The 11,189-nt window shown below is 39.5% G+C and overlaps 2 protein-coding genes across 2 annotated transcripts; one reads left to right on the plus strand and one right to left on the minus strand.

Annotated features, from left to right (window-relative positions):
- Positions 1-484: 484 nt before the first annotated feature.
- Positions 485-2,029, minus strand: LOC147804219 (uncharacterized). The gene is made up of 3 exons (XM_087151456.1): positions 1,954-2,029; positions 810-1,895; positions 485-504 (listed from the first exon to the last, which is right to left on the minus strand). Exons 1-3 carry the CDS (start codon positions 2,027-2,029, stop codon positions 485-487), a joined length of 1,182 nt encoding a protein of 393 aa, XP_087007582.1.
- Positions 2,030-2,116: 87 nt separating this feature from the next.
- On the plus strand, positions 2,117-3,867 carry LOC147804220 (uncharacterized). Its single transcript, XM_087151457.1, has 2 exons — positions 2,117-3,695; positions 3,794-3,867. The coding sequence occupies exons 1-2, from the start codon at positions 2,117-2,119 to the stop codon at positions 3,865-3,867; spliced, it is 1,653 nt and encodes a 550-aa protein (XP_087007583.1).
- The last annotated feature ends 7,322 nt before the right edge of the window (positions 3,868-11,189 follow it).

Raw genomic sequence — 11,189 nt, forward strand, 5'->3', positions numbered from 1 at the left:
TAGAACAGATATTTCCAACTAATTGGCGTAAGGCAATTGTCATACCTATCTTGAAGCCAGGTAAGGATGCGACAAATCCGATGAACTATCGCCCGATTGCGCTGACGAGTTGCTTCTGCAAAACTCTCGAGCGCATGGTAAATTCTCGACTTGTCTATTATCTAGAAAAGAAACATCTAATCCCCGACTTTCAAAGTGGATTTCGCAAGGGCAGATCGACTATAGACAACATTGCTGCTTTGGAATCGCGTATTCGTAATGCTTTTGTTCGACGTAGCCATTTTATCTCTATCTTCTTTGATATTGAGAAGGCGTACGATCGAACATGGCGTTACGGCATTCTAAAGGCTTTGTTTAACATGGGTCTTCGAGGTCATCTCCCTGCATTTATTGAATTGAATTGAATGTAGGGTTTATTGGCACAAGGTCCACAAAAGGACATGCTGCGCCAAACATGCGATTTTAAAACGAATCAAGGGTAAACTTATCCTACTACTTTTCTAGCTAGATTTTTACACAACATACCAAGAGTATTCGAAAGTGAATAAAATCAGTTAAATATAAATACTATAAAACCAGATGAAACGGAATCAAAAGTGAATAAAATCAGATAAAAGTGTAAACAGGATAAAACAGTTATATACGGTATAAAATACCAATTGCGCGTAGAAACGCAAATGTGTTAGGGTGATGGGTGTCTCCTAACAAATCCTCCAGCGATAAAATAGAACTACCAAAAAAGGTAAGACGATAAAAGTTAAAACATGGGCAAATAGTTAAAATATGATTAATAGAGAGTAAAACATTACAAGAGTCGCACTGGGGAGGCGGTTCTCCAAACAGTAAATGTAAATGTGTCAAACGAGTGTGGCCGATTCGGAGACGGGTTAACTTAACATCTGCGTGACGAAGACGTAATGCAGGTAAAGGGGTAATATCTGGTTTAACTGAGTGCAATTTGTTATTAATTTTAAGGTCCCACTGTTGCTGCCAGAGAGATGTGATAAACTGCCGTATGTGACGTTTTATATCTGATAAGGGTACAGATATGGTTAAAACAGAGGTGGCAGATCGTGCAGCCAAATCAGCCAAGTCGTTTCCTGGGATACCGACGTGACTTGGTACCCAGCAGAATAAAATATCAAAACCGTTATTGTGGAGAGTAATCAGTAAATGGTTAATAAAACACAAAATTGGATGACTATCACTACGAAAATTTCCTAATTGGCGCAAGACGCTCATACTGTCAGAGTATATGCAATACTTCCGCGTAGAGAGCGTGGAAATCTGCCGCAGTGCCAATAAAATGGCAACAGCTTCAGCAGTGAAGACGGAACAAATATCTGGGATTTTGTAGCTATAAGTATCATCAGCGATGATGACACCACAGCCGACATATCCCGCAGATTTTGATCCGTCAGTAAAAACTGGCAAATATTCAGAATATTGGTGGCGATGAGAAATGAAGATATGCTGATAAATGTTGGGTGCAACATTAGACTTATTGTACATCATAAACGGTGAATGAAACTGATAGGGTGAGGTGGTCCATGGAGGTATGAGAAAATGATCCACTGATTGCGATGGTAATTCACAAATGTCGAAAGTTTGTATGAATGTACGAACGCGAGCATGTAATGGTCGGACGTGAGAAGGTCTAGCTACATACAGTCTCTCCAAGTTTGAGGAAGAAACTTCACACCTTAAAGGATGTGATTTACTAGACTTGACACGATAGTAATATGTCAAAGAGATCTGCATGCGACGTAGATCCAGAGGTAATTGTTGGCAGACGACATACAAGCTTTCTACTGGACTGGTGCGAAACGCACCGCTGCATATACGTAAGGCCGTATGATGCACTGTGTCCAAGCGTTTTAAGTGAGAAGATGCCCCTGCATTTATTGAAAACTTTCTGAGACAGAGGTATTTTCTAGTCAGACTGGGTAATACACTCTCTGATGTCTACATTCAATCTGAAGGTGTTCCACAGGGTAGCGTTCTGAGTGTCATACTTTTCATCGTTCATGTATCTCTCATCTTACATATTTTACCACCTACAGTTTTTGGTTCACTATACGTTGACGATCTCAACGTCTATTGCTCAGGATCTGACATGCGAGTGATTGAACGTCAACTTCAACTTGCTGTGAATAAAACCATCAAATGGTGTGATGAGAACGGGCATACAATTTCCCCCTCCAAAAGTTCATGCATGCATTTTTGTCGGTTGCGCAGGCTGCATAATGATCCCTTCATACATATTAATAACATTGCTATACCCGTAGTTGAAGAAGCTAAATTTTTGGGAGTGATTTTCGACAAGAAGTTGACATTTGGCCCTCATATTAGACAGTTGCGAAAACGCTGTGAGAAAAATATGAACATGTTACGCGTCATTTCAAATACGCATTGGGGTGCAGATCGTATTGCCTTACTACGGATATATCAAGCACTTATTCTATCGCGTATTGATTATGCTTGTGCAGTATATGGCACTGCCTCAGCTTCTCACCTTAAAAGGTTGGATACAGTGCATCATACTGCCTTGCGTATATGTAGCGGCGCATTTCGTACTTCTCCAGTTGAAAGCCTGTATGCTGTGTGTCACCAATTGCCTCTAGATTTGAGACGCATGCAGCTCAGTCTAACATATTATTTTCACGTAGTCTCATCCACATCACACCCTCTTAAACGTGAAACACTTCCAGTAAGTTTAGAGCGGATTTATGATGCTCGACCCTCACATGTTCGCCCTTTTAATGCTCGCATGTGCTCGCTCAACCAATCATTCAATATCTGTGACTCAACAACACAATGTGTCGATCACTCGCTTATTCCACCTTGGAACGTTTCACAATATCATTTTCATTCTCCATTCGATGTACATAGTAAATCTCATGTTGCGCCTATCATTTTTCAGCAACTATACAAAGCTCATCGTCATCAATATTGTCAACATATTCCGGTTTTCACAGATGGCTCAAAATGTCCTGGCTATGTAGGCTGTGGTATTGTTATTGCTGACGACACCTACAGTTATAAAATACCAACTATGTGTTCCGTATTCACCGCTGAGGCAGTTGCAATTCTGTTGGCATTAAGGCTTATTTCAGCTAGTTTGAATCGAAAATACTGCGTTTACTCAGATAGTATGAGCGTGTTGCGCCAACTCAACCATTTTGACAATGAAACTCATCCCATTTTGTGTTTTATACAGCATTTGCTATTTAATCTTCATAAAAATGGTTTCGATATTTTATTTTGCTGGGTTCCAAGTCACGTTGGAATCCCTGGCAATGATTTAGCCGATACAGCAGCGCGATCTGCTACTACTACTTTAAATTTATCTATACCATTCTCAGATGTAAAAATACATATTAAAAAGTATATAAAATCTTTATGGCAGCAGCAGTGGGATAACCAAGTGAATAATAAGTTGCACGCTCATAAGTCAAATTTGGAACCCTTCCCTGTGTTGCGACTACGTAGTGCAGATGTTAAGCTTACCCGTCTGCGAATCGGACACACCAGACTGACCCATCTACATTTGTTGTTTGGTGAACCACCTCCTCAATGCAACACTTGTGATGTTTTACTTTCGATTCACCATATTTTAATCACATGCCCGTATTTTAACAGACATCGTCTTGCCTTTTTTGGCAGTTCTATTTTATCTATGGGAGATTTGTTAGGTGACTCTCATCATCCGAACATTTTTGCATTTTTACGTGCTATTGGCATTTTAAATTGTATATAAGTTTATTCTGTTCATGAATTTATTCATTTTTAGAAGGATATTCTTACCTTTATACTATTTTACTGTGTTTTAACTTTGACGTGATTTTATTCCAATACTACCATTGATTGTTTGTATATGATTTTATCAATTTTTAATTATATTTAGGAAAATAAGTATGCACTTCATTTTTGACATGTATAAACATATTGTTTGGCGCAGCATGTCCACATTTGGATTTTGTGCCATTAAACTCTACATTCAATCGAGTACGAGAATCTTTAAGAGGATGCCATACCCAAATAAAAAAAACCCGAACAAGGCAAAATCAGTTGTAAGTGTCGCGCTTTGGGAGCGTCGCATTGAGGGAGGAGGTAATTGGTACAGTGATATATGATAGAGCAGGGCTGTCCAACTGCAAAGAGCCCACGGGCCCGAATTCCGGTGTCTGATCACCTGGCGAACCGCAGTTTGAAAAAGTTGAACAATAACCTCTTACCTGCTACATACAATAACAATTAATAGTTGAATTATTAATTATAAAACAATGGAACAGATTAAAATTATAAAACAATTTGCTTACATTTAATGGGAAAGCTGAGACCGATCAGCCTTCTTTACAAGGGCAGGAATGTCAACATCGATGTTTGACGTTGCCATCCGAAGAGAGTCTAACAATGAACTGTCGGAGAGAGAGAGAGCTCCTGTGACGATTCTTGATAAACTTCATCGCCTAAAAAGCATTTTCGCATAAATACCGGGACCACTTTCGGTGCTGCTTTAAAAGAACGAGTCAGCCTGGAGATCACAGAGCTCTAATTGTAGGTTGGCCGGTTGTTCTTTAATGCTTGCTGCGACTGGATTACGAAACAGAGCCACGTCATTCTTGATGCTCTCAAAATCTGTCTCGTGTTGCATAATACTGGAACCACTTTCGGTGCTGCTTTGAAAGAACGAGTCAGCCTGGCGATCACAGAGCTCTAATTGTAGGTTGGCCGGTTGTTCTTTAATGCTTGCTGCGACTGGATTACGAAACAGAGCCACGTCATTCTTGATGCTCTCAAAATCTGTCTCGTGTTGCATAATACTGGAACCACTTTCGGTGCTGCTTTGAAAGAACGAGTCAGCCTGGAGATCACAGAGCTCTAATTGTAGGTTGGCCGGTTGTTCTTTAATGCTTGCTGCGACTGGATTACGAAACAGAGCCACGTCATTCTTGATTGCTCTCAAAATCTGAAGGTCTCGTGTTGAATTCATCAATAATTGTCTGAAACAAATCAAGGACAAATCAAGAATGGACAAATCAAGAATCTAAAGTTAAAACGTTTTTAACAACAACAAAAAATGTCCTCTTTGAAAAGGGTAAAGAAACTGCAAACTTTTAGAATCATTTTATAATGGGAAGGGGAAAAATTAAAAAAATTTATATATATTTCTGTGAGAAAAAAAGTAGCGCATTTTTAAGATTTGTAGCATTCGAAAAATAATAAGTAGCCCAAAAAGTAGCGGGTAGCCCAAATTCGATTTTCAGTAGCGGGGACTTTTAAAAGTAGCCCAATCCGCTACTTGTAGCCCAATCTGGCAACACTGCTCTTACGCGAAAACAATTTACAATTCAAAGCGAAACTTTAATACTTCCTATTCTGATAGACATGTGAATAATTTAAAATGCATTTTCTGTTCTAAAAATCATATGAGTCACGATTGCTTGTTAAATGTGTTTGATAAGAAGAAAGCTTTAATGTCTAAGGGCTTATGTTTTATATGTTTTCAAAATCATTTAAGTAAATTTTGTGATCGGAATTATCAAAAATGCAAACAGTGTAATTTTTCTTCTCATAACTCTCTAATTTGTAATGGGAACGAACATAATGAAAGAAAAAATGTTTCGGCGCCAGCGGTTGACGCCGTGCAAGGGGGGAAAGGGGGAATCCCAGAAACTCAAAATGCTGTATCGTCTATGATGATTTCTCCTAAAGAAAATAAAATAAAGAGGAGCGCTTCTAATTCGATCTTATTGCAAACTTTTTCGGCGGAAAGCAAAACAAAACTAGGAGTTAATATTCAATTGCGTTGTATGTTAGACGGAGGGGCGAATAAATCTTTCGTTTTGAGAGAAATAGCTGATTCGTTAAATTTAGAAGTGATTAATAAAGAATCATTAATTATTTATACATTCGGAAATGAAATCGCAGAAAAGCGCACATATGATGTGGTCGAATTAACATTACAAAGTATAAAAAATTCAAATCGAAAGATAGAAATACAAGCGGTGGTAATCGACTCGATTACTTCGGCACAGATTAACATTCCGTCACAATGGGTTAGAAATATTGCTATAGAAATGGGGATTGAATTAGCTGATGTTAGTACCTCCAATAAAATACATGTTTTAATTGGTTCGGATACATGTTACAAATTTTAGGTGAAAAGAACGTAAGAATTAGTGAAAGATTGATCGTAGTGGATAGTATTTTAGGAGCTTTTTACTACAAGGACAGGATAAGGAATCCAATTCACCGGAGGTGCCGGTCAATCATTTATTTGTTGGAAATGAAGAATTAGATTGTGATAGGATTAAGAATTTGTGGTCATTGGAAGCAATCGGGATAAATGCAGATAAAGAACTATCTCCGTTAGATAAAGAAATTTTGGAATCGTTTGAACAAAATACGACATATTCAAATAAAAGATACGAAACTCGATTATTATGGAGGGCGGATAATAGAGAATTTAATAGTAATTATGAAATTGCAAAACGCCGTTTATTTGGTTTAAACAAAACATTCGAGAGAAATGAGGGATTATATTTAAAATACGATGAGATCTTAAATGAGCACGTACGGGAAGGAATTGTTGAAAGGGTAGAAATGGATTTAGATAAAAATATAAATACAGGTTATTTTCTCCCACATCACGCTGTAGTACGCGAACAAAAGGACAGTACAAAGGTTAGGGTAGTCTTCGATGGATCTTCAAAGGGTAAAGGAGAATTGTCATTAAACGATTGTTTAGATTGCGGTCCAAACTTAAACCCGGATTTATTAAAAATTATTTTGAGGTTCAGATTGCACAAAATTACAATTTGCGCTTACATTCAGCGTGCATATTTGGAAGTAGGGAGGAATCGCAGAACAAGATAGAGAATTTTTAAAATTTTTGTGGATAAAAGAAAAGGGTTCTAATCTCGATCTCAGCAATCATAATATCCAAACTCTTCGATACAAAAGGGCTACATTTGGAGTTAAGTGTTGTTCATTTTTGTTGTAAGCAACAATAAGATTACACATAGAGAAATATCGCAAAGACTATGGTGAAGCGTGTGAAATGCTCCATGAACTCTATGTAGATGATATGATCGACGGAACTTCTGACGTGCAGGATGCCTTTCATTTGAGTAAGGAGATGATATTTATTCTTGGACAAGCTAGCATGAATCTACGTAGATGGACAACAAATTTTCCGATTCTTGGCGAAGCATGGAAACAATCTTTTATAGATTGCCGAGAAACATCTCAAGAACTAGGCGTACCTTTAAAGATTTTGGGACTTATCTGGAACAATGTTGAGGACAACAGTAGATTCGACAGTTTGAAAAGCTGAGATTGCACAAGGCGATAACTAAACGAATTATCTTGGCAGCATGCGGTATGCTTTTCGATCCCATTGGACTAATGAACCCCTTCAGTATTAGAATAAAGCTTTTGTTACAACAGATTTGGGAAAAAGGCATTCCATGGGATGAGTGTATTCCCACTGAAATAAAGGACACATTTATTGATTGGTATAACGAATTAAAGATAATTCGAAACTTGGAAATACCTAGGCAATATTTCGAAGAACTGGATTGAGAGTCATTAGAGATTCTTATTTTTTCCGATGCAAGTCCTAAATGTTATGGAGCTGTAGCTTATTTCCGGATGAAGAATATTACGAGCTTTATAATGTCTAAATATCGCCTAGCCCCTTTAAAGAAGCACTGCTTTACCGAGGTTAGAGCTGATGGGAGCATTAACCCCTGAGGGGGTTTACCTTCTTCAGGTAAGCACAGGGAGTCACTCCCCGGGGTACCCTAGTGATCTGTCCTCCCTTCGTTTTCCTCTCCCTCTACTCCTACTTTCCTCTTTCCCTTCCCCCTTGTCGTGGTTGCCACATTAACTGGTGAGGGCTTTTTGTCTGTGTTCGATTACCACCCTGTTGTATCGGACCCAGATGGGAAGAGACCACCCGCGTGTTTGCCGTGCGTGGAGACCCGTGTCCCAGGAAAACGGGATCCTGGCAGTTGAGGGGCATCCTGGTATCCCAATACACTGCTTTGGCCCGTGCTTCAGGTAAACGGGAGGTGCATATTGGCCTGTATGCATCAACCGGCTGGTCAAGAACGTCATCAGTTGGCTAGGGTCAAGTCCGGGGTCACTTACTGGGCACCTCGTTAAGGGTGGAGGCTGCTTCAGGAGTGACTCTCGGACGTATAGCTGTTAGTTAACATCGTTGTTAAATAGCGGATTGGTGGCAACACCAGTTTGATATTTACATCCCCTTAGTTGGACTCCGTGGTGGGTGGTGTCGCTAATAGTGGAAATGTTTTAAATTTTCTATGGCTGAAGATGGAAAGGTGTTGAGTTCCGCACACCACTGCAAAAACAGCGGAACAACTCTTACACCGTATGTATACGCTCGCTATTTCATTACAACATTGACAAATCCTACCATACCAAACACATCATTTTCTAAGGTTTCACCATTCTTAATACACAAGGCTCTTCTTTCCGCACTGGGAGAAGTAGCCTCTCTGAGAAAACTTCGTTCTGGCGACCTTTTAGTGCAAACGACATCCGAAAAACAGGCCACTGCTCTATCTAATTCTACAACTATATGTTCCTTTAATATAACTGTCACTCCGCACAAATCTCTGAATACTTGTCGTGGAGTAATATCTCAAGCTGAATTCATAGATGACGAAGAAAGTATGATCTTGGAAAACCTGCAAGACCAGCATGTTGTCGAGGTTCGTAGGATTAAGATTCGAAGGAATGGACAACTCATTCCAACGAAACATCTCATCCTTACGTTCGCCTCTCCAACAATACCATCTGCTGTTAAACTTGCATGGTATAATTGTCCAGTCAGACCTTATGTCCCAAACCCTTTGAGGTGCTTTCAGTGCCAAAGGTTTGGACATTCAAAAGCATCTTGCCGTGGTACATCTGTTTGTGCTCGCTGTTCTAATCCTGGCCATTCAGACACTTCCTGTGAGTTGCAACCCCTTTGCGTTAACTGCAAGGGAGCTCATGAAGCTTACTCAAGGAGTTGTCCCAGATGGTCAGAGGAGAAAGAAATTCAATCAGTGAAAGTATTGCAAAACTTAACCTTTAATGACCTTCATATTGTACTATAGGTACTCAAACTGATTCCCCGGCACAAACATCTACTAAAAATAAACAGATTAAACCACCAACTCCAAAACCTAACTTTAACTTTACCGCAGCATCATCATCTAATAGAACCACCTCACCTCCACCTAGCAAAACATCTAAAATAGACAATTCCGAAAACACCCGACCTTTTCCAAAACAAATCCCTTTAAAAAAATTACCCCCAAGTCAAAAGCCTGGCTATTCCAGGAAGAAAAAAGATGCAAAGTACATTCAACTTGCCAATCAATCCACTTCTTCTGCTTTACAGAAGATGGATTGTGAGGTAGAATTGTCTTTGCATCCTTCTGACGACGAATGCCTACTCGATTGACCTCTGGATAATGACGTTAACTTTCAATAATCTTTTCTTATTTCGTAATGTCCATATGTTTCATATCGTGGAACTGTCGCGGTTTGCGAAATAAGGTCTCTGATGTCAAGGACATTATTTCAAAATATCGACCTGCATGCATTGCCTTGCAGGAGACACATTTAACGTCATCCAATACTTTTAAACTGCGCAACTATTCTTGCTATCGGCAGGATTTTAATGATGGAAATCAACCTAATGGCGGCGTAGCAATTTCAACTTCATCAGCTTTTCCATCAACTCACCTTTCATTATCAACCTCATTACAGGCTACCATAGTTCAAATTCACATCAATGTTCTCATTACAATCTGCTCTGTCTATCTACCTCCTCATGCATCCATCTCTCAAACAGATTTGAACTCATTGATAGTTCAATTACCTTCGCCTTTTATTTTGCTCGAAGATTTTAATGGTCATAGTGAATTGTGGGGTAGTTCCGCCTCCAATGACCGGGGGCGTAAAATTGAACAACTCATCCACGACCACAATCTCTGTTTGCTTAATAAAGACGAAGAAACTTACTTTCATTCACCTACTCAAACCTTTCATTCAATTGACCTAACAGTATGTTCACCTGCTATCTTACCTTTTATAAACTTCTCTGTGAGTGATAATCTTCACAACAGTGACCATTTTCCTCTCATTGTTTCATATTTTACTTCTGTTCCCATGAGTTCACGACCATCAACTTTCATATTTCATCGCGCTAACTGGCCTCTATTTACAATGCTTGCTCAGATTACGGAGGATATGATAACTCGCAATACTATAGGTGCCGCTATTAATAATATAACATCTGTAATTCTTCAAGCGACAGAAGAAAGTATTCCTAAGTCGTCAAGTTCGCTTCCTCGCCACCGCAAGCCGTGGTGGAATGAAGAATGCGCAGCTGCCTACAAAGAGCAGAGACGCTTGTGGAACATCTTCCGCCGTTATCCTAATACTGTTAACCTTTTGGCCTTTAAACGGGCAAAAGCTATAGCACGAAAGATCAGACGCAAAAGTCAAAGAGAATCTTGGTCCCGTTATGTCTCGTCCATAACATCTTCGACATCTCCCAGACAAGTCTGGTCGAGAGTTAAGAAAGCTAATGGCATATATCGCGAATTTCGACTTCCGATATTTAAGAAAAACGATACCGTGTATTCTTCTCCTGCAGACGTTTGTAATATGCTTGGTAATGCATTTGCTGCTGTCTCTTATCCAGAGAGTTACAGCCCAGCATTTCAACTCCATAAGCAGACCGTCGAAAGGAATAATATAAGCTTTGCATCGCGTCGTCTCTGTCAATATAACAGTGAATTTAGTTTTGCCGAATTACAGAGAACCCTATATCGAAGTAAAAACACAAGCCCTGGTTTTGATGGTATTACATATCATATGCTCCACCACTTAGATCGGACGTCTTTGTCAAATGTCCTTGTTCTATTCAACAGAATATGGACGGAACAAACGTACCCATCTGTCTGGCGTGAAGCAATTGTAATACCTATTCTAAAACCAGGTAAAGACGCTAACGATCCAGTCAACTATCGCCCGATAGCCTTGACCAGCTGCCTTGGTAAAACATTTGAACGGATGGTTAACTCTCGACTTGTGTATTACATCGAAAAAAAGCGTGTCATACCAGATTTTCAAAGTGGCTTCCGTAAGGGTCGGTC

Source organism: Parasteatoda tepidariorum, chromosome 9 (genome assembly GCF_982258835.1).
Source record: "Parasteatoda tepidariorum strain Cologne lab strain chromosome 9, Ptep-v5.0, whole genome shotgun sequence".
NCBI lineage: Eukaryota > Metazoa > Arthropoda > Arachnida > Araneae > Theridiidae > Parasteatoda > Parasteatoda tepidariorum.

Bases quoted from the DNA above. Each gene is read 5' to 3' on its own strand.
- LOC147804219 (XM_087151456.1), bottom strand. From the start codon at position 2,029: ATGAACGATGAAAAGTATGACACTCAGAACGCTACCCTGTGGAACACC. The intron at 1,896-1,953 runs GTATTACCCAGT...CAATAAATGCAG, and splicing joins GAATGTAGACATCAGAGAGT to GGGCATCTTCTCACTTAAAA. The intron at 505-809 runs GTAATGTTTTAC...GTAAAAATCTAG, and splicing joins GCCTCCCCAGTGCGACTCTT to CTAGAAAAGTAGTAGGATAA.
- LOC147804220 (XM_087151457.1), top strand. From the start codon at position 2,117: ATGCGAGTGATTGAACGTCAACTTCAACTTGCTGTGAATAAAACCATC. The intron at 3,696-3,793 runs GTGACTCTCATC...ATTCATTTTTAG, and splicing joins ATCTATGGGAGATTTGTTAG to AAGGATATTCTTACCTTTAT.